Raw genomic sequence first — 23426 nt, 5'->3', positions numbered from 1 at the left:
ATCTCCTCAACACCAAATATCCGAATGTTTCACTATACGGATATTTTATTATCTGGACTAATACGGTTGGGTGTAAGAGATGCATGTAACGAGCAAGTAACGTAGTCTTGCAAATATCCAGCAGCCCACAGGATCTCTAGATGGAAATCGAACATCGCAACAGTAATTTGACAATTAATTGGTCCATGGCCGGCTGCGCAGTAATAAATGTGTTGCTCGAACATAGCGTAAGAATCGGCGATCGCCAGGGAAGTGTCGTTTTCGCGCTTATCTTATCGGCGGACGACCCGTGACCCCGCGCAAACACGAAAAGCAACGAGACCTTTGGCACCACCGATCCTCTTCCCCTTTCAGAGAGGAGTGCTCCCGGTTGATTCGGTGTCGTTATCCATTCGGTCGGCGAGCTCGGTCACGGCAGGAAGCACTTACTTAAACGGATACACCGCGTACACAGGCCGCTTCCCATCCGAGAGGGCCAGTTTCGCTTCTGTTTCGCACCCCAATCGTTCCGGCCGCCAGTTCGATCTTTCCGCTCGGACAGCATTTTTGCGGACACTGTGCAGACGGTACGAACCACTCCGACGATCGCACCTCGTGATCGGTATCATTTTCTTGCCACGTTCACCCTTTTTATTCCATCGTTGTGTGCAACTGTGCGCAAGAAGGTCTTGTCGCGTGGTGTTCCGGTATTAGTGACTTCGCTATCGTTTCGACCCGTTGATCGAGAAGGATTCCGATCGCTTTGCTAGCTATCCCGGCAGTGGTTTCTTCATATTTCCTACTACATCACTTTGCCGTCGTTTTAAAAAGGTCTGAGATTTTTTCCTGAAATTCGAAACCATCTTTAATCGATCGAAACGATACCAGAGAAATAATAATGTGGACAAAGCAGATCTGATTTAATCGAATTGGTCCCGCCGTAACGAGATCGCACGATAGCACACGCGTTTGGCGCAAAGAAGTCTTGTTAGAACGACGTCCTCTCATTTCCTCTGGTGTCAATTGCGTTGACATCCTTGTACGCGATCGAAGAATCGCTCGGTTAACAGGTCGAGTCGAAGAGAGAAATTGTCGCGCGCGCGGGTGCGAGAACAAGGAAAGATATTCTTCTGCGTTGCAGCGTTATGGAATAGAAGGGTGGCAACGTGTACGAGGGGATGAAGAGTGCATCGAGTCAGGAGCAACAACCTTGACCCTGGTGATCACAGGAAGAGACAAGATGGATGGAGGATCGTGGAAACGCGCGGTGATCTTTCTCGCCGCGATCTACATAGCGATCGGCACGGTGCAGTCAGGTAAGCGCCGCTGCGTTATTCATGATTTTCGTGAAACATGGTCCCTTGTGGTCACTCTACCAACGAAGTTATTATCGGTCGAATTTGCAACATTCAGCTCACTTGGTTCTCGCTTATCTCTCGCGCGTGTTATTCGACGCTCCTTTCCGAGAATCTGCATCGAGAGCACAATTTCGATGCAGCATATCGGCCTCTCTATCGGTGACGCATAATGTCCATTCATAATGCCGATTTCTCGGAAGCTGCCATTCTTCTCTTCTCCTGATGCAAAATCGCTTATCTCGTTACAGAATTCAGCAAGGACCCGACGTCCTGCGGCCGAACAATATGCAAGGGTAAGAAATCGGACCTTTGTACCTCTTTTCGTTTTGTTCTACCATGAATTGTTTTTATCTCATACTCAATTATAATTAGACCATGGATCTTTACGCGAAATAAAAATTTCGTGCATCGATTGCAAGAAGCAGGAACTGTTTTATTGAACTTAATATTGAACATCAATATTTTTTTGCAAGAATTTTATTACGTTATAAATAATACAATCGAATTTGTAATATCTTCTGATACTGTCATTATTTTGCGTTTCGACCAGTTATTTTTGCCATAAATGCAGCACATCCGCCGTCCACTTATAATTGTTTAACGCTCGAACTACCGGACAGGTCAAAATGACTTGTTCGTTTCTGAATTTTTATTTTACAATTACTGAAATTAGAAATATAATTTCTGTGAGAAATTTATTTGATAATTTTCTCTGTACAAGCACAGATCAAAAATAGAAATAGTACGAAGTGTGTACACACAGATTCGATCTTATCATTGATAGGACAAAATACACATTAGTCACATTTAGGATAGTTCTAGTGTCAAAGTTCACCCCTTCGGCGTCTTTTATAACTTTCCAACAGCTTGTTAATGACGGATTAAATATGGCGCGATGCGTGTTCACAGTGCCGGCACACAGGAAGTTCAAGTACGAGGAGGGCGTGCTGTACAAGTACAGGTATTCGGTGAACGTGAGCACGAACTTAGGCGGCGAAGAAGAATCGAAGAACGAATCGACCTTGCACCTGGATGCGTACGTGGTAGTGCGGTTCACGAGCCCCTGCGAGGGCAATCTGAAATTTTACGACGCGAAGCTGGGACACGAGCCCGGAACCAGCGTCGCGGATACCGAGTTCAACAAGAACCTGGCTCAGTACAACCTGAGGTTCTCGTTCGACGACGGAAAGGTCAATGAGCTGTGCCCTCATGAAGGGGAACCCGCGTGGGCGTTGAACTTGAAGAGGGGTGTCCTGTCGATGCTGCAGAACAACATGCTTAGGTTCGACGTCGACCATCGCGTGGAAGAGCTGGACGTGAATGGGATTTGCGAGACTTCCTACCGTCTGTATGAGGCCAGACACACTAGTCTCGTTGTTAAGAAATCGAAGAACCTGTCGAGCTGCACTTACGGCGCGAAACACTTCTCTGTTATTCAGTCGAACGTCTACAGGTAGAGATGCAATGATTTTATATATTTTATATATTTATATTGCAATGATTTTCGGCTTGACTCGATGCATGTTAAATTTTTAGAAGTCCAAGGTCCGATCCCTCGAGGCATCCCCTCTTGGAGTCCCGCAGCGACTGCGAGCTGACCGTCGATCACAATGTCTACGAGGAGGTCATCTGCAAAGACGTGCATCGGTTGCAGCCGCTCTCCAGCGGGACCACAGGTGCCAGGACAGAATCGACGGCCGTGCTCAAACTCGTCAAAGAGATCAGAGAAGAGCAATCGAACGACTACGGCAGGAGCAGCGAGAACGAATACGACGATGACGTCAGGGAACCCGACCGCATCAAGAGAACCACCCTGATCTACGATTACATGGGAACTACCGAGAGGGCGAACTGGAAACTGAGATCACCCAGGAATCTCCTAAAGTCGATGTGCAAATGGGGAGTAGATTCCGATGAGCCGCACCAAGAATTCTCCGAAACTTTCGCAGCGTTCATCCATTTTCAGCGGGTGTTCGACGATTATCCCTCGCTCTCGCAATTGTTCAACAGGGCCAATACCTACTGCAAGGCTGGAAAGTGAGTTTAAAATGACATTTATGGATTTATGATCTATTGAAGGATGCTTGGACAGTGGAGTCGCTATTGTAAAAAACGAAACTCGGAAGAGACCGTAACGGGTTTCAAGGTCTTTCGATTTTACAACAATTAGGGTACACTTTCAGTTGCCTAACCGAAAGTGTGACTAACCAGCGGACAAACCGAATCTCACCCTTGTTAAATCGTTGTTTAAGCTTTACTGTACGTTCCTTTTCCGTACCTGGTTTAAAACCGATTTTGTTATCAACATTGTTTCCGTCGCTTTTGCAGAAAGTACATCGTCGACGCTTTGCCATTTATCGGCAATAACGCTGCCGTGAACGTGATGATCGATCTGATCACGCAAAATTACGTCGATCAGAGTACCGTGGATAGTTGGGTGACTGCTTTTGCCCTGATCCCGCGACCGGATTTGAAAACGATCAAAGCTCTGTCGCACCTGTACTTCCAGCGACACATCCCGGAAAGTCAGTTCATGCTTAGCTTTTCGGCAACGATTCACACCTTCTGTTCGAACCATGGAACCTTGTGCAGCGAGGCCGAGCCTGTGGCGAAGTTCATCTCGCATCTGGAGCAAAAAATCATTATCGGTTGCGAGCCTCGGCCGCATGCTGATTCAACGATCACGGAGGTAAGCGAATCAAGTATTTGATTTCGCAAACGTGATAGTTTATACGATGCATAAACTGTACTGGCAAGTTCCGTTGATAGGGTCAGGTAATCCATTTAGCTAAGAAACGACCAGGAGAAGAACCCTTCGAGGCCAGATGCGCCAAACAAACTTTCGAACACCTCAGCTCACGTCAGTCTATACCATCAATTTGACACATGCGATGTTACTTATTGTAAACTCAAGTGAAAGAAGTTTAATATCTAATGAAAACTTGTATCAACTCAGTTTTTGGTTTCCAAAGTAGGCATTTACAAAGTTATTTCTTTCTCTGTGCATGATATTAGTTTTTGTTGAATTTTACATGAAGTAACTCCGAACGATGAGAGGCGTATATAAATTGTATATTAATAAGTTAGTAAGTTAATAAGTTAATGGGTTCTAAAATTAACAGTATAAAATATATCTATATATTAATTCAACTCTATACAAATAATCTTTAAAATATTTTCTCTAAAAAAATCTATTTTTAAGCATTTAAATTTTTCAAAATTTATGAAATTTATTTTTTTTATTATTTAGTGTTTTTTCTACTAGTTCTAAAATTAATAGTATAAAATATTTCTATGTATTAATTCAACTCTATACAAATAATATATTTAATTAAATATATTAATAATTCTAGTTAAATATTAACTTACCCCCTCACGGGCAAGTTACAGGGTTGAAATTTTGCACAGATGTGTTTTTCTTGGTCGGTTGTCGAACGATATAAGGCTCATTAAAAAACCTCTAAAGGCAATTTTGATCATCTTAATTGGCTAGGCCAGTTGCAATACGAACGCGATATCGATGATTGGCATCTTTTATTTTAGACAATGAAAGCGTTGAAGGCGATAGGGAATATGGGTTTAGAAACGGAGACCTTGAAGGAGAGGCTAAAACTATGCATAGACGACACGAGCGGATTCGTGCCGAAGGAAGTGCGCGTTGCTGCTGTCGATGCTCATCGCAGGATGCCGTCCTGCGAGAAGACGCGCGACCTCTTCTTCTTGGACTATTATCGAAACTTCACCTTGAACACGGAAATCCGTATTGCATCCTATCTCCAGGTGATGCGTTGTCCCGACTACAACGTCATCAAGATCATCAAGCACACCTTGAAGATGGAGGAAGTGAACCAAGGTAACTGTATTTCCTCGAGTCTCTATCGAAAAAAAAGATCAAGACCATGTTTTAACACTGAATCTTATTCTTGCATTTTCAGTCGGAACCTTCGTCTGGAGCCACTTGACGAACCTCTACAACTCCGCGTCGCCGACGAATGTCGAGATCCAGAGTCTGCTGACCGACAGGGACCTCGGAGAAAAGTTCAACACCGACAGGAGGAAGTTCTCGCGCAACTACGACGGCTCGTTCTTCTCCGAGGAGTACAACGTGGGTGCGAACTACCAAGGGAACCTGATCTTTGCCCCAGAATCCTACATACCCCGTTCGGCGACCTTCAACCTGACCTTCGACCTGTTCGGCGAGTCCGTAAACGTGTTCGAGTTCACGACCAGGCTCGAAGGCCTCGAGTACTACGCAGAGAAGTTTTTCGGGCCGGATGGACCGTACAATAGCGACAAGGTGTCAGGATTCATCAAGACTCTGCTGAGGAGTTTCAGAGAGGCGCCGGAACAGGAGGACTACTGGAAACGCGTGAAACGGCTGCCGAACGTGATCGACAACGACTTCGAGAACCCGAGAATCAGCATCAGCTACAAAGTATGCGAGTAGCTTTCAGAATCTGATATATTCTAAACGCTTAATTCTGGTTTCGTTTTTGTTAGATGTTTGGAAATGATCTGGACTATTCGGTCCTGAACGGCGACAAAGAGATCGGAGAAGCTTTGCTGCGGCTGAACCCCTGGGAGACGTTCAAGCAAATGGCTAATAAGAAGGAGATCCATTTCGAGAACGCGGCGATGTTCTTAGATTCTACTTATGTGGTGCCACTGGCATCTGGTCTGCCGGTTCGGCTGGATTTCACAGGGTCTGCAGCATGCAACTTTACGATGTCATGGTTGCTCAATAGTAAAAGGATCGCCAACAACGAGGTCGAGTTCTTCAGCACGATCGAGCCGAGGTACTGCAGACCGTACGGTCGATATTTGATATTTTAAAAGGCGACTCGATCGTGTTTGGTCTTATTGACAATTCGATTTTCTTCAGCGTGAGCATGAACGTCATTGGCAGCATGGCTGTGGACGCCTTCTACACGAGCGCAGGTGTAAAGTTGCGATCGAACGTCTACTCTTCGAGTGCAGTTGTGTTTCACTTGAACGTGAAAGGATTGCGCTTGGTTCAAATGAATCTGCGTTTGCCTAACAAGAAGTTGGAGGTGCTCTCCGTCGGAACCGACATTCTCTTGACATCGGGCAAGGGCGAGAAATACAAGGAAACACCGCTAGGCGTTTTAATCGCTGGCCAGAACGACAAATTGAAGAGAACGATTCCTAGTAATGTGATCGCAAACACCAGTTGTTCCTGGACCGCCCTTGACAAGCTTATAGGATTATCATTATGCGTCGATTATCAGCTGTCGAACGTGACGAAGAACCCAGACGCGCCGTACTTCGTCCTGGCCGGCCCGACGCTCTTCAAGATCTCGTTGACGAAAGCCGATTATTCAGCAGAGGAGTACTTGTTGGAGTACAAGTGGGAGCAAACACAGGTACCCCAATTGTTTTTTTCCACTTTTTAATCGATGTCTTTGCATTATTATTAATATATTGATTCCTCTTGTAGAAGCAGAACATTTTCAGGGTCGCATTCGACACGCCCGGGACCCTGGTGAACAGAGAATTGAGTGCAACAATGTACTTCGACACGAAGTCCGATTATGTCACCGTTGTGTTGCGATCAGCCGGGAATTCTATAGTTGCAAAAGGTAGTTGGATATCATAATTATCATCTGCTTATCTTTTACGATATTTCTTTCTTTTTCCTCCAGGCACCTACAAGAACACGGAGAACGAGACGTTCATCGACATAGGCTTCGACATAAACGGCACGAAACACCTGGACGCCAGCTTGGGCTACGCGACGAAGAAATTCAGCTACGGCTACACCTACAGCCCGGAGATGCACTTGATCATCAACAATGAACGAGTGGCGGCTCTTTCGGGTATAGTAACATTTATACGCATCGATCTATCGCAATGAATTTACAAATCGTTGACAAGAGTCTTGGTCGATAAAGGGACAATAAGAAATGCCTGGAAGAACGATGTTCTGCAATGCGACGTGGATCTGACTTTCCGGACGAAGAAGGTCTGGAGCAAGTTAGTTGGCTATGTCGTCAAAAGAAACGCCAGCCTAACTAGCGACTTCAAGCTGGACTATCAGCTGCAGAAGATGCCTAAGAAGGAGACACTGGAGTTCGAAATATCCCTGGTGAACCGGTCCTCAAAGACTCTGACGCAAAAGACGGCCGACATGAAGCTACACTCCACGGCATATTCTCAATTAAACACTATAGTCACTGCCTGGTACCAGCAGGCTCTCGGTCACCTGGAATTGCACGCTGAAGTGAACTCGAAGCCACACCTGATGGACGACCGCCACAAGCTCACGGCTCAGCTGATCCTTTCTTACTCAAAGATGTATTTCCAGAATCAGGACACCAAGATGAGCGCGCTAATCGCTATAACAAAGCCCATACAGAATCTGGACATCAAGCTGGGCATCAAGCACGATGCCATGGGACCCGAATCGAGGACTACTTTGCTGATAGGATATGCTCCAGGTTAGACGACCTCTTCCTCTCGATGTTTCGTCTCTTCTTTTTTTTATTGTCTCTTCTTATTCGTGTTTGACTCGGCGCTTCTAGGAAAAGAAATCGTCCTGACCGTGAATCTGCTAATGCCACGGGGTCTGATGTTCGTGATGGAGGGCCACGCAAACTTGTCGATCCCGAATTTCAAAGCGATGCTGTTGGATGTGCGGATCACGGAGAGGTCGAAGCGAATCTACGAGATCGACTTCAGCGAGACCTCGTTCACTGGGTACAACATAACCGCGCGCGGCACTTATTCGGACCAATCGTTCGGGTCCGTGGTCAGTCACACTCTGAAGCTCATGTTAAAGTCGCCGACGTTTGCCAATGACGTTCTCTGGCACTGCAAACTGTACCGCAACTACTCCAACCTGAACGTGAGCGTTTTCGTGGAACAGGTGGACCGAGACAAGTACGCGTTCATACTCACCCACGCGGTGGGATCGCCAACGAATTTCATCTCGTACATCGAGGGCAGGTACGGCATCCTCGGGTCTCGGCAATTACACGCTTCTTCAGCGTTGCTTAACAAAATTGTCCAACAGGTACAAGAGCAATGTGTACTCGGTGACGACGAGTGTCGACACCCAGAAGGAGATCCGGATGGAGGTGCACTTGGACAAGTGGAGAGACGTCCACCTGGCCTTGACCGGCGTGAACGAGGAGAACACGAAGGGCTTCGGAGCAGAGATCAAGTGGGATGCTAACAGAGACCCTGCATTAAAGCTGGCCTTGTCGTTCAACTTCGACAGAACGTTCGTTCCGGCGCTGACGGAAAACCAACTTCCAGAGAAGAACCTGAGCACCGTACTGACTTTGACTTATCCAGGCCGCTTCATCAGTAGCTCCTGTCGCATCGTTGCCAGAGGAATCTACAACTACATTGTAGATGCTGCCGTTGATTGGAACCCGGATAAAACCATTGGATTGTACATCGCTACCGGGTACGATTCTACGGTGTTGAGTAAATTGATCAAGATCGAAGGCCAATTGCTCACACCCTTCGAGAACTGGAGAAGAACCGCTCTGAGCGCCAAGTAATTATCTTTTACTTTGTTGCTGATTTAGACACGCTTAAGGTTTAACAATGGTTTCTAATGATTGTAACTGCAATTACAGATATCTACAGGAGCAAAACGGAATAAAGTTAAGCGGCAGCACGCACTGGAAGGACTCGCAAGTGCTGATGGCAGAGTTCGACGGCAGCGTGGCAGAGCACGAGAAGATAACAGAATGGCAAGCAAACTGTGCTGTGACCAGCTCAATTCACTCAATTTCCTGGACTACTGTGAACATCACCCACAAGATCGTGGATTCCCAAGTCGCGGACACTCGTCTGCTGATCAAATACAACCCGGACAAGGTGATCAACGCGTGGAGCATTTGGTACCTGGACAAAGAATCTGATAACGTGTTCAACTTGACCGGGAACCTGCACCTCGAGTCTCCAGTGACCAACTATAAGAAAACGGACCTGAAGTGTCAGCTGCAGATCCTACCGGACTGGAAGTTTCTGGGAATGGCGAGCCTGGACCTGGATAGAAGGACCTACACGACGAAATTAATCGGGGACGTGCGTCGTTTGCGAGAATCGATGGTCCAATTCGACATTACCACGCCCTTGGAAAAGTTCGCGTTCATCCGCGGCCGGTTTGGCCTCTCGGAGAGCAAGAGACACGTCGTTGCCGAAGTAGTAACACCGTCAGGACCTATAGGAGTGGAGGCTTTGGTTCAGTTCCTCACGGCGGAGTACGACTGCAACGTGAAGCTGTCGCTGGCGACCTCGTTGGAGCTGTTTCAACGGGCGTTGCTGGTGGCCAAGCTGAACAACCACAAGGCCGATTTCAGAGTCGGGTACAACAACATGACTGTCGGGTTCCAGGGCGTCTGGCACTACGGTAACATCACCGACTTCCATTATACCTATCTGTTGTTCACGCCGGTGCCGGGACTCGAACAGATCGGGGTGGTTGCGAAGCTGATCGCCGTGACCACGGAACAGGATAAGTTGGACATCGACACCGAGTTCTCGGTGAGGTTGATGGAGGTGAAACTGGGCATCAGAGCGAAGGCTGGTCCGAAACCACCACCGGTTAGCATACCCATCAAGGCGCCGATAAGCGCCGCGGATAACTCAACGACCCAGGAATCGGAACAAGAAGAGGATCTCCTGGACACAACGGATGAAAGCAACACTCTCTACTGGCACGGTGAGGCTGGGTTAGACTTGGCCATCGTCGAGCCCGTGATAGCCGAGCTGGACATCGACCACGAAGGACCGCAGTACAAGATCGTGGGAAACCTGCAGTGTTTCGGCAAGAAGATCCTCCTGGACGATAACTTCTACATAGAAGATCTGTTCAATTTGAGGAACGAATTGAACGTGGTAATTCCGTTCGCATTCGCCAACGAGATCGTCTGCGTGAACGCCTTCGTCGTGGACATGGAGAAGCCTAGCTACACCATGCAGCTGGCCGTGAACGTCCGACGCAACATGACCTGGCACGAATCCGGCGTCACTGTCCTCTACGTGTACAGCGAGAGCGATACCGACGACTCGAATGTCCAGTTCCTCCAGATGGACGTCAAGACTCCCTTGGACTTCCTCAAGTTCCTCATGACGAACACCACCCTGGAGACCGATGAGAACTACCGCAAAACCAAGGTGACGATGCGTGCACCGAACGCGGCGATCGACGTCCTCGGCATCCTGGAAACCGACGAGGCGATGATCCACACGGTTCTCGTTACCGAAGTCGACACGCCGATGCTGAAGCTTCCGAGGTCCACGATCACCGCTAAGAGAGACTTCACGGCGAAGGAGAAATACGTCAGGGTGAGCGTGGACATTGCCGAGCCGGTCTCGAAGTCGTTCTCCTTCCAGTCGGACTGGTACGCGACGGAGGACCAGATAAGAGCTTCCGTGGCGTTGAGGACATGGCTGCAGGTGCTGAAGAGCCTCGAAGCGGACGTCACCTACACGAACGCCGTTGCTACCAACGACACCGCGAACGTGACGATGTACGTGAGGTACCTGGACGATAGAACATATAAGCTGACCGGGAACTACAGCGGCGGTTCCGTCGAATCTGAATTCTTCACGCCGAAAGAATCAAAGCCATACCTGACGTTTCACGGAGACTTGAAGAAGATTAACGGCACCGTGTACCAGTTGGACGGGGAGTTAAACTCTGTGTCGAAAAAGACGTCTTTGGTGTCGGCCACGTTCCTCCCGAAGGGCAAGTCTTTGAATGTCTTCGATATGGACATGAAGCTGCAGTCGAGATCCGGAGATGACGTTATACACGTGAAGCTGAAAAAGCAGAACTACGGCCTGAAGCTGAACCTGGAGAGCCAGAACACGAACGGGACGTTGAACGTGAATTTCATTAATACGTTCAATTGGGACTTCAATGCGCACGCGGATGTACTGAAGGCATTAGGCCAGGTGGAGAAGTACCAAGTCGTCACGTTCGCAAACGTTCAGGTGAACGGGAACACCACGCTGTACGTTCACGCTGAGACCCCATTGTCGGATATCAGGGACCTCACCTTCGACGGGAATATGCTGTTGGTCAACGACAGTGGAAATATCGCGGTGCGCAATCGGTTGAACGGGGACAGCTTTTACGCGGGTTTCCAGTGGAAGCTGGTCTTCATGGTGGACATGTTCGGCAGAGTCCTCGCCGGTTACCAAAATGGAGATCGGACCAAGGACTTGGATGCTAGGTTGTACATGAAAAACCCGGCACGGTTGTTCAGGAACATCGACGCAGGATTCGATGTAGACGTCGATCGAGACCGATGGAGGTTCGCGGCGAACGCTACCATCGGGTTCCGCAACTTCGAGAATATCGACGGGGTGTTCATCGCTAGACTACCCCCGCCGTACAGCGACGACCATCGATTCCTGATCAGTTACCATGCGAACAACGGGCTTGCGGACACCTCTTACGTGATCGGATACAACACCGTCAAGGCGAAGACCAATTACGCGTCCGATTGCTCGGTTTGTTATCCGACTTGTATTTTCTCATTCTTGCTTTTCAGAATCGTTGACTTCGTTTCTTAAATTGCAGATTCGCATGAACAAGCGGGACATCAACGGTCACCTGCGCGTGTCCTGGGGAATGCTGCCCATCCAGTCCGTGAACAACCTCTTCAACATCACCTTCGACAACAAGCAAATCGAGATGAAGTACTCGTTGTACACCCCGAAGTTCCAGCAGCAGGAGACTCTAATGTGCCTGTTTAATTATGACGCTACCTCGGGCACGGAGATACGAATGATCAACGCGGATGTGTACTTCCCAGCTAGCACGCACCTGGGTTCGGCGAACGTGTCCTACGAGAGCCTGGTGAACGTCAACGGAACCCTAAATGCTATTATACCTACGGCGAACGCCACGAAGATTGAATGTCAATTCATAGTGTTCACCACTCTGTAAGTGAACCGTTGACTTTTCAGCATGGATTGTGTTTAATGAGATTGAATCGGTTTCAGGCAACAAAACAAGAGGTACATGAAGGTGACCTGGCCGCAGAACGCGGCCATCGTGAACTCTGATTACACGTATCGCAGTCAGAAATTAGACTCCGATCTGGACGGGGTGGTGCACGTGGAGGTGCCCTTGCAGACTCGTCACGTGGGCCACCTGACCTACGGTTATCAGAAGCGACCGCAGATAACTACCGGATACTCGGAGATGACATACAACAAGCAAAAGGTGTTGCAAGGCCGATACAACTCGAAGAGCGAGTCGAGGGCCGGGTTCGAGACGGATCAGATTCAGATCTCGATCGAGAACGCGCTAAAGCCGATCGGCATTGTCTACTTGAACCAGTACGAGTATAGCGCTGGGAACGAGGGTACAAATTACCCGACGGTCGAATACAAGCGTGTGAACATCTACCAGCTGAATAACAAGACAGCATTCAACGTAGCCGGCGAGTCTTGGATCAGAACGTCGCATACCGGCCAGGAGATACGTCTGAAGGCGATCCATTCGAACAGAACCGTGGAGCTGAAGACTGATTACCAGGTTTTGCCGGGCGAGTTCATACAGAACTCTTCGCTGAGTCTAGCTGAAGACGTTTGGATAGCGTATCAGATCGACATCGAGAACAGAACCACGGAGGAGATCGGCAATCAGATTATGATCGTGACCGTGTCCTACCCGCAGAGGGAGTTCGTCCTGAACGGCTCCTATTGGATCAGCAGTGACAACATAAGGACCTTTGTGCACCTCGATTGGGATCAGGAAACAGAGCAGCCCAGAAACATCGGCGCCCTGTTCAACTGGGCGAACTCGACCCAGAGTTACATACCTGTTCCGCAATATCAAGTTACGGTCGGCCTCCTGCATCCCAGCTTTCCGAAATCGGTGATCGTGAAGGGCAGACTGATGAAAGAGACCCCCAGGGATCTGTTGAACGCAGAGATCATCGCCGATTATTCCAACGATCCGAACAAATTGTTTTCGGTGTCCGCACTAATCCGGGACATGAGCAAACTACCCTCCACCAGGAAGTATATCTATAAAATAATCGGTAAACATCTCAGCACCAAGCTGGACCTGAACTTGCATGGATTCGTTCTCAATCATCAGAACATCTTGTTCGAGACTGCCAACAATGGTAGCTACGTGCGCAGCTACATGACCACAGAGACTGGGCAGTTGAATGCCTGGTTGGACCTTGTGCAGAAGGAGGTGCTGTTCCAACGGGACTACAATGACGCCAAAAAATATCTGAACGTTAGAGTCTTTCCGGGTACAAAGAGATTTATTGCGAATGGCAGCGCGATAAACACGCCTAATCTTAATGCCACAGGAGACTTCTTTTTCGATTCTGACGAGAAGCTGATCAAGATGATGATGAATTATACTCCCGGTACGTTCGATCATCGGTAGACTATGAATCTTCATCTCATTAGAGTACTTTCTTACAGACGCCGTGGAGAGCTTGCAGATGTACGGAAAGATTCCCGATGCTCGGTACGCGTCCTTCAACATCTGGAGAACTTATCAGGACGACTACTCGATCTCCGACGTGTCCTTCTACTTGAAATTGAACCACTCCAGACTGGTGACTTCGACTCTCCGCTGGAGACCCGAACTGAAGAGCGATATTATTGTATATATAAATTTCAATCGGTTATTTTTATAGATTTGTATACTTTTTGGATTTAACTTTGAAACGGGTATCCTCTATTTCTATCGTAGAATGGTATCAAAAACTCGGCAATGGATTTGTACAACGGCATGAACAACGATATCGACTATTGGAAACAGTACGTGAAGAGCGAGACCGCGAATGTGATCTCGGACGTTTGGAGCGACGCGCAAGACGATCTTCAGCAATTCCTCGACGACTGGAAGTAAGCAGAATTCCCATTTCCTAAAATGCTACAGTAGAGTTCTTTTCTACTTTTGATGATTTTACAGCAGTTTGAAGGAGCTGCAAGAGGACCTAGACAAGCTGAAGATCTACCTGAACGACTCGTACAATGCGAATGATTTTTACATCAAGGACATTGTCACGGTTGGCTTATACGTAGTCGACGAGCTTTCCCTGCGACATCACATCGAGTCTCTGCCGAACATTCTTAATGAGATATGGGCGATAATGGGCGAATCGGGCGAGGCGATCAGGCACTCGCTGCTGTGGGTGATCGACGCCGTGAAGAACGCGTTCAACAAGGTCTCGGAAATCATCGCAGCTATCCTGAGGGGCGATTCGATCACCCAAGTAGCAAACATCATCGAGAAACTGATCGAGAAGTACGACAAGTTCATAAAGGATTTGCATGTCTCCTTCATCAAGTACATGGAGAACCTTTGGGGCAACATCTCGCAGACGATTTCTCAGCAGTGGAATCGGGTCCTGCTACTTGTCGAGCCTGTCTTCATCCGCGCAATACATTATCTCGAGACAATGGCGTGGAAGGCGAGCAAAGAAGTTGTCGACTTTCTATACGACCGTCGAAACGATCTGATCTCGTCCCCCTATTTTGACCGGTTCACCAACTTCACCCAGGACATAGACAAAGTCTACCGGGACATCAAGGCCAACGACATCGTGACTAACATACAGAAGTACACCGGTCTGGTGATGCAATTCCTGAAGGACAGGTACTTCACGTTCGTCCCGTTCGGCAAGGAGCTCAAGGACGTTATCGACGAGATCATCACTGAGCTGAAGGAGCTGCAGAAGCTACCCTCTATCCACTACGCCATGGAGAAAATGCAGCAGGTTTACGACAGAGCGTACTATCTTTACGACTATTTGGAGATACGAGCGAAACTGGAGAACGTCATTCGGCTAATCCATGCAAAGCTCATGGACATCAGCCAGTCGGCTCTGCAATCCGAGAGCCAGTATCGAGAAGCCAAGACCAAATTCATATTCGACCCGAACCAGGGACTTATGTGTCTCGAGCAGAAGCTGCCCATGTCCTGGCACGCGTTCGATAAGACTCCGGAGTTCCACGAGATCCCAGAGTTCAGAGCCATCTCCGACATGAGGTCATACTTCGTGTCCTCCAACGTGACCTTCTGGAGCCTTTACCGGTACAAGTCATACATGGAACCTCTCAATTGGCTGCCTCCTTTTAGAGGTAACATTTAGTCTTCTTTAAGTGCCTAGTGTCTATCTCAACAAACAATTGATTCTATTTAACGCTGATCATTTCAGCAACGGCAATGATCATCGGCTCGCAGCATCTCGTCACCTTCGACGGCCGACACCTGGATTTCGTCGGACCTTGCACGTACTTGTTAGCCCGCGACTTTATTCACGACACATTTACCATTCTCATAAAGTACGACCTGCACCAGCCCAACCGGGTTACGCACAAGATTATTATCCTCATCGGGAATGACGCTATCGAGCTAGACATCTTCGCCGACGTTAGTACCTAACCCAGACCTGATTTCTCCAAAAAAACTGACGATTCATTTTTTCTTTCAGACCATACAGATAATCTCCAAACATTCGCCAACCACGTTGACCAATCTCGAGCTTCCCATCGAGCTGGAGAACGGGACCATGTACGTGTACCAGGCTGAGAACATCATCACGGTGGAGCGAAAGCAGAACCAGCTGCGTCTAGAGTGCAACTTGAAGTTCGACCTGTGCACCTTAGAACTGTCGGGTTGGTACCACGGGAAAACCGCGGGGCTGCTCGGCTCGATGAACAACGAACCCATGGACGACACGACCGCCTCAAATGGCGTGATCCAATATGACCTTGCGACCTTCGCCAGCAGCTGGTCGATCGATGAAGACGAAGTCTGCAGAAGCAGCCCGAACCAAGCCTCGACAAGGAAACAAGAGGACGGGGACGTTGCATTATTCTGTGATGACTTGTTCGTCAACGTATCCTCCGAGTTCGTATCCTGTTTTGATGTCGTGGATCCTGAAGAGTACTCGAGGCTGTGCAGCCTGAGCACGAACAAACCGGAAGCTTGTACGGTGGCCTTGAGCTACATACAGGCTTGTATGTACCGCAACACGTTCCTGAGGATACCCGACGCGTGCACCAGCTGCAAGATGATGAATGGTAGCCAAGTGGCGGAGGGTCAATTCAGGCAACTCGAAGGCGAGAACGTGCCCATGTCAACCGATGTTGTCTTCATCGTCGAAGGAAAGGATTGCAATCGGGATATTAAACAGAACCGCAGCATAGAGCAGCTGGTCACACAGCTGAGCAAAGAGTTCAAGGAGCATGGTCTGGAGGACACCCGCTGGTCCCTGGTTGTCTTCGGTGCGAATGGCGTCTTCGACAAGCCGAGGAGCGTCGTCCTCGACGGACAGATCTTCACGAAGAACGCGGCACGATTCGTCAACTACTTCGATCATGTTCCGGTTGGTACCGGCAGTCGCGACGTCTTCGCGGCCATAGTGTTCGCCACGAAGCTTGTCTTCAGGGCCGGCGTCTCGAAGACGTTCATTCTGATGCCTTGCTCACACTGCGAACCGGAAAACCAAACGGTAACACGGTAGTCCTTACGATCCTTTTCTAGTATATTCGTCGTTAACGAGGAACAATTTTAGCTGGATTATACGGTGCTCCACGAGGCCCTGCTCGAGCACGACGTCACTCTTCATATTCTGATGGACGGTGACTTCGAGTTCGAGAAGGAGAGGCTGAACAAGATATTCTATGGACTGGACGCAACCAGGTCGTATACCAAGAAGGACTCCAGAACGCTGATCGGCGATGCTGACCTCAGAAGGCAGGTGAAGCTCTCGAAGAGCGCCCTGGGATACTGTACCCCGTTGTCCTTGGAGAATAACGGGACCATATTCAGCGGCGACAAGCTGCGATTTGACAAACTAACATCGATCAAGAAGTTTGTCAGTGTATTCTCAAAGAGGGTGGCCCTGACCGCGCTGCCAAATCCCTGCCAGAACTGCGAATGCACTGCGGAGAACAGTGGGATCACTCGAATGGAGTGCATACCCTGCATTTATCCTACTCCGGTCACAGTGGATTACGTAAGTCTTGAAATAATTACATAAAATTTATTTGAATGTCAGAGAATTTGTCGAGGATCGTTTTAAGTTCGGTGATGCTATCTGTCAATGACTCTTCTTTGATGCAGGATGCATTTAATGATTCGCTGACATCGTTGCAGCCATTGAGCATTGATTACGGGCAGATCGACATCGACGACAACTGAGGTGTTAACGAAAGTACAGATTAGATTATAAATCGCCGTCACACGTGTTTTTTTTTTTATTTATTTGACATGCTATACCGAAGGATGTGTATCAACGGGAACGGAGCACTCACCTTTCGATGATAAGTATTTGAGAGACATATCTTTAAGCAGTGTCGCATCGATAACGTAGATTATGTGCCGTATGTTGTAAGTTTTTGATGTAGTTAATATTACATACTTGTAAAATAGTATCCTGTTAGAGTTTTATTTAGAAATGATCCGAGACAAGTACGATGTACACGTGTGGGTAAGATAGAACCAGTCTCTTTTTATTAGTTAACGATGCTACGCAGCCTCTCGTTCTTTTCCTTTCGATATTGTACAAATTTTCGATGAAACAATTCAAGTCGACAAATGAAAATGAAACATTTGCCTGAAAGAATTTTTATCCGAAAAGCAAAGTAACAATGCGCGGTATATATATCAACTACGTTGATATATACGCATGTCGCATTTTTCATTTCTTTTCTGTATTTATACAGCATTTAATTGGTCCTTCCCCGAAACGTTAATCATCGACAGGTATACTTCCGTTCTTTTTAACAACGAATAAAATATCATGTCTCGCGACCATACAGCGAGACGGCTACGAAATAACTAAGAATATTTAACATACAGATATTCTCGAAGGTATTTAGAACCTCCTTCCTCGCTATACACTATGGCAATGCGTAAGCATGGCAAAACATTGCGTCAAGGTTTCGACGCGAGATTCCAGTTTCCGAACAATGCGATGTCCACGCCTTCCAAAAGTCTAAAATACCAGGATTCAAACGAAAACGCTACCCTTATGTATGGTAAATATTATACTTATACGAAGCGGAAAAGTAACAGTGTGATAGCAGCGTGAAGATATAGAATTATGATGAAAAGATGTTCATACTGGGAAAGAGAAACTTATCGCTAGAGTACATGCCGGATTTTTGTATACAGTTCGCATAAAAGAACAATCACGTAGTCGCATTTGATTTATAAAACCTTTTTCACTTTTGTATATATGTGTATGTATATATATATATATACATACATATATTATCTGTGTATAATAATTCGAAACATACTATACAAACCTAACGCGAATCGTTTACGGCAATCGATTCACGTTGCATTTCAAAGTATCAGAGCTTGCCCGTACGTCTTTGGCAAGCCGAAAGACGGCGGTAAAATGTCTATTAATAATTCTATTTGCCATTTTAAAAAAAAGAGAAGTAAAAATAATAATAATATTTATAAAGACTGGTAGAACCGCCGCAAAACGTAACGAAAATACGTCAGAGCGATCTCTGACCAAAGAGAGAGTGTGATACAAAAATGATCGGGTTTAGAACAATCGAAGGTGGTCGTGGACCATGTAATTGTATAACATACATGACGACCGTTAACACAGGAGGAACAACTTAGCACAAAATCGTTTGTGCCAAAGTCATTTGGCCACTATTGCGATACCGTTATCTGGACGCGTTGCAAAATGGTCACCTGGTATCATGTGCTTGCAGATGATTTGGGGCATCGGCAAACGTGAATTTCAACTTATACGCTTCTGCAACCAATACACCTATCTCTGAGTCTGTCCAATTTTGAGTAGGCAGGTTTTGTAGCATTAACATCAGTCCCTAGACAAAAGCAACGTTAGGGTCCTTCTAAATACCTCTACCATATTTCTAGTGCTATGACAAGAATAGAGAAATATTTATGCGGTTCCTATTTTAATGAATGCTGCACTAGTTTCCATCATGCTCACTTGAAAGTCAGGTTGCAAAAGCAGATGTCGCCTCCAACGAAGAAGAAACGCAGCACAGACGTACAACTGAAACGAAGCGAATCTGTCGGATTCCGCCAGATAAGTGTCCCACAGACGGATCGTGCAATGAAGAGGGATTTCCCTGGTTAGCAAATTATTCATCCACCGAAACGAGAACTGCAAATAATCTACACCGTGTTTATGAAGATGCTGATGCAACGGCGCTGAAAGAACACGAGATTGTAAAGCAAACAGGATGAAAGCGATGTTCGTATTCAACCCCTCAGCGACGGCCACATTTGGATTGTCTTCTTTTGCGCCTATCTTATCTGTCCACTTTTATGTTATGTTTATTTGCATTTGCGGCTGTTAACTCCATATGCGTGTAATAAAGAGGCGCGTCCTTCATCGCTGAGGAGTTTACATAACAGGCTCGTACCGTCTATTCTCTGTATAAGCTCCTTCAGCTGGATCACTTTGTGCTGAATGCCTAATTGAGCAAAGATATAGTTATCTTGTATACCGTCGAGAAATTTGGACAAGCACCAAAAGCTATCTGCCTCTATAATGTCCCTCTGCTCTTTCTGTAACGAAGCAACATCGTAATTTTCTAAGTCTTGCCATGCGGACACCGGAACAGCTTCTTGCAAAAATACCAGAAAGAAAGGTGTCACTAGATCATTCATCCCCTACGAAAACAAATGGTTAAAATGTCATCTATTCACATTATTCTTAGAATGATGTTTTTTACACACTTGGACATATCCAGAAGCAGGATGACGAATGGCCCATATATAGAGTATTCTTTCAAAGATTAATTGTACCGTTGATTGCTGAAATAACGAAATAAGGGGAGACATTCTCGGAATGTCAATGTGAATCTGACGATATGTATCTTGGAATCCTTCATCTCGTTCAGTATCATAATACTGTTTCACTAAATTCCAGTAATCGAGTCGTTTACGTTCTAATACGCTTTGCCTCCGTTCTATATTAGCTGGCAAATACTCCTACATCGACAAAAGCACATCAGTTTTACGTTTGCGATGATATCTTCATGAACATCAAGAAAATAAGGTATCGGTTTACCTTTCTTACTTACAGACAACAACCTCCATGTGACAGAACGTAATCTTGCAGGCACACCTGACCAAGATAGCTGCCTTAATTCATCTAAGTTTAATACAGAAGCTTCCAAGAGAGATTGAAATTTATCTACTTTACTTTCACCATCTGCAAGTATCAATAAATTAAAATTAAGGATAAAGTGAAAGAGAGAGACATAGCAGAAGAAATGATTTTATATGCACCTTGTTCCTTAGAAGGTATAAAAAATTTGGTAGGGGCATTTGTTTGCCTTAATGGCTGAGGCCTGCCTGGGAGTGTTGGTCTGTGCTGTGGGGAAATGCCGTATTTTATGTCTGTGTCGTCTGTGGAATGTTGAGTGTTGTTCATTTGCAAATTCATAGACAAATTGGCATTCCGCAAGTGCAAAGGTTGAACGGCTAATCGTTGGAGAGCTTCGGTCTTTTTCTCTTCGGGTATGATCTCTTGGACTCGTTGAGACTGCTTCGAATTTGTCCCAGAGTCTAAGCAGGATTTTCTCGACCGATGACTATTAATGACACTGATCGCAGCCGATTGACTGACCCGCTTCGATATCTTTACATCGGAAACTGTGCAGAATTCATCGTCTCCCGAATCCCAAGCATCGTCGATACTTTCTTGAAAGTCTTGAAAAGACGTGGATCCACCGCTACTGCTCGACATACCTCCACTCGTGGACACTGCGTTCGTTGAACTACCAGACATGAGTGTTGTAGCACCCATTTTACCATGCTTACCATCTTGTTTTGGACTTGGTCTTTTTATATGCATTTAACATATGTATAAATACATAACTGCACTGGGAATATTCTCCTGAATCTCATGATAATTAGAGATGGGATAAAGCGCGTTACAAATAGGCTTGAATCTGACTAAATAGTTCCAAATACTTGGATTACAAGATAACATTTTACAAAATATTATGAAGTCATTGATATTGTTTTAATCATTTATTCTCAAGGTATTTGTATCAGAAAGTATTAAATATCTTTCTAGCTATAATTTTGTATCGCCTGCAATTGTGTGAACTCTTACTGTTTTGCAATGGCATTTGAAACTCATGAAATAAAACTTAGACATTGAACCTGATCCCATCTCTAATAATAAAGTAATGTTACACACACCTGCCTGGTACAGCATGAGTACTCTTCTTCCAGAAAGACTGATGAGTCTGGTAAGTTTGGCCATGATGACTTTGATTTTCCATAATTATTAGAAATTATGTTAACTGGCACCTGCCACTTTTCCAAGATAATTAAAGAAGCGATACAAGTTCCTCATTCCCTTATGAACGTTCACTGAAAAAGAAATAGACATTATTGACACTGATATCATGAATAAATAATCTATCGCCTGATATGTTTTTGCATTTTCAATATATGAGATTATACAGATTATATTGCAATATAAAACAAGCTATTGAAATAATGGGCATCAGTAAAATTACATAACTGGGTTGCTCTTCTGACTCATATTGCTTTGCAATAGATAAAGGTAAACTTACAACATTAATTGTCTTTGCAGTCATCATTGGTAAAAGAGCCAGCAATTCCAAATATTTACATAAGGAAGTATACATATAGTGATTTTAGATTACGGTACCTTTTCAACGAAAAGCGAACGACGATTGAACCTAAACGTGTACCATCAACTTCGCGGTAAAAAGATACTCGAAAATAACTGTTAAAGAAGGTAATACTACGCGTACTTGTAGACCTTGCTATCGTTTGTTATAAGTAGGTTATGTTACACGTCATAAGACTAAGTAGCTGGATCACAATAAACAGAAAGAAAACAGGAGTATAATATTCTAATGGACGAAAATATTTACGTAATTGTGTAATTACGTGAACGTTGAGGAAGTTACAGAAGTATTTAAATCGTTCTACAGCTTTCAGGATTATGAATTACTGCACATATGAGACAACTAGTTTCTGTCCCCTTAGCGCGTCCGGGACAGTGAAGATTTTTTAAGGAAATGATCATGCAACGTGAGTATGCGATTAAAAGACGATTGGCTTCTAAATTTACCGAATCTACATGTAATACGCAACGGCTAAACCTTCTGTGGTAAACGTTCACTGTTTTTGACGTATGACAAGCTATTTACTGGTGCTGCCACCGAAGGAATGGCTAGATTAAATTTACATCGTGTACGTGCCATAATCTGCATACCTAAATTACACTTTGAAAGCTGTTGTACATTGTTGCTTATTACGATGCGCGCAAATTTAGGGAAATATTAATTCTCGAGTTCCGTGCTTCTCTGATTATTCAAATTGTAGAAATACAACAATTTTGATATAAAAAAGATAGGCCTTTTATATTGTGTCGAGAATGTTGTTCTAACAGTGTACATTTGTATTGTGATTTATATTTATATTATATTTTGTGATTTTTTTGTATGCTTTCCCGCGAATGTAAGAAAAATTCAACCAACAAGATTAAGTTTCACTTTTGTTCCGTTCCAAAAAAAAGAATATGTACAAAGCAAGTTTCTTTATCTAATATTCGAAAAATACAATTAGTACTTATGTGTTCCACCGTAAAATATAGATTCAGTGATATTTTTGTTTCATTAATTATGTCACAAGATACTTCTGTGCAATTCAACTTTGTATATGCAAATGTGATTAGGCATTTACAACATAAAAACAAGACTACCCTGAACAGTACCTCGTAATAATTCTGTTTACTTAGAGCACAAAGGTTTTCTATTACACAAACAGATTCGTTTAATGAGTCAATATACATACCACAAAATATGTTTTACGTTCTAAAGTTATTTTCACCTATAGGTTAGCTTGAATAAAGCATAATTTATCTTGAAGAATATAAACAAATGATGGAATTGCGAAACATTCTACAATTGTACAATTTTTCAAGTTGAGAACCCGTACAAAAATGTGAAAAGTATGTGTATGTACATACATAACACGTGAGCGCTAACAGTGACGCTCATTATTTGTTAATTTATTGTTATTCCTGGCATCGGTATATTTAATCATTTCTATTTATAATGGCA

General features: G+C 45.4%; 2 protein-coding genes across 5 annotated transcripts; one reads left to right on the top strand and one right to left on the bottom strand.

Annotated features, from left to right (window-relative positions):
• Positions 1-392: 392 nt before the first annotated feature.
• On the top strand, positions 393-17744 carry Apoltp (Apolipoprotein lipid transfer particle). The gene is made up of 25 exons (XM_033486179.2): positions 393-566; positions 1121-1295; positions 1586-1630; positions 2247-2790; positions 2874-3374; positions 3666-4026; positions 4881-5190; positions 5273-5772; positions 5838-6133; positions 6220-6721; positions 6796-6937; positions 7001-7174; positions 7250-7795; positions 7880-8303; positions 8371-8862; positions 8945-11834; positions 11905-12269; positions 12330-13717; positions 13776-13960; positions 14050-14204; positions 14272-15443; positions 15521-15735; positions 15797-16819; positions 16883-17326; positions 17434-17744. Exons 2-25 carry the CDS (start codon positions 1220-1222, stop codon positions 17509-17511), a joined length of 12828 nt encoding a protein of 4275 aa, XP_033342070.2. The 5' UTR covers positions 393-566; positions 1121-1219; the 3' UTR covers positions 17512-17744.
• Positions 17745-17801: 57 nt separating this feature from the next.
• On the bottom strand, positions 17802-23329 carry Tbc1d22 (TBC1 domain family member 22). 4 transcript variants are annotated; one of them, XM_033486187.2, is made up of 8 exons: positions 21906-23329; positions 21526-21699; positions 20605-21095; positions 20397-20527; positions 20050-20304; positions 19734-19983; positions 19295-19518; positions 17802-19166 (listed from the first exon to the last, which is right to left on the bottom strand). In XM_033486187.2, the coding sequence occupies exons 2-8, from the start codon at positions 21606-21608 to the stop codon at positions 19026-19028; spliced, it is 1575 nt and encodes a 524-aa protein (XP_033342078.1). In that variant the 5' UTR covers positions 21609-21699; positions 21906-23329; the 3' UTR covers positions 17802-19025. The 4 variants fall into 4 exon arrangements, with proteins under 4 accessions (XP_033342078.1, XP_033342076.1, XP_033342075.1 ...); XM_033486185.2 differs by having other exon boundaries at positions 20605-21158; positions 22004-23312; XM_033486184.2 differs by having other exon boundaries at positions 20605-21158; positions 21906-23311.
• Between the last annotated feature and the right edge of the window lie 97 nt (positions 23330-23426).

Source organism: Megalopta genalis, chromosome 3 (assembly GCF_051020955.1).
Source record: "Megalopta genalis isolate 19385.01 chromosome 3, iyMegGena1_principal, whole genome shotgun sequence".
In the NCBI taxonomy this organism is placed as follows: domain Eukaryota; kingdom Metazoa; phylum Arthropoda; class Insecta; order Hymenoptera; family Halictidae; genus Megalopta; species Megalopta genalis.
The sequence above is the reverse complement of the archived record's forward strand: the minus strand, read 5'-3'. Positions and strand labels throughout refer to the sequence as shown.

Excerpts from the sequence above, each read along its gene's own strand:
- Tbc1d22 (XM_033486185.2), bottom strand. The coding sequence starts at position 21,608 with ATGGAAAATCAAAGTCATCATGGCCAAACTTACCAGACTCATCAGTCT. Across the intron at positions 20,305-20,396 it reads TCACATGGAGGTTGTTGTCT|GAGTATTTGCCAGCTAATAT; the intron begins GTAAGTAAGAAA and ends TTGTCGATGTAG. Across the intron at positions 19,167-19,294 it reads TTTTGCAACCTGACTTTCAA|GGACTGATGTTAATGCTACA; the intron begins GTGAGCATGATG and ends GCTTTTGTCTAG.
- Apoltp (XM_033486179.2), top strand. The coding sequence starts at position 1,220 with ATGGATGGAGGATCGTGGAAACGCGCGGTGATCTTTCTCGCCGCGATC. Across the intron at positions 6,134-6,219 it reads TTCAGCACGATCGAGCCGAG|CGTGAGCATGAACGTCATTG; the intron begins GTACTGCAGACC and ends GATTTTCTTCAG. Across the intron at positions 16,820-16,882 it reads GCGAACCGGAAAACCAAACG|CTGGATTATACGGTGCTCCA; the intron begins GTAACACGGTAG and ends GAACAATTTTAG.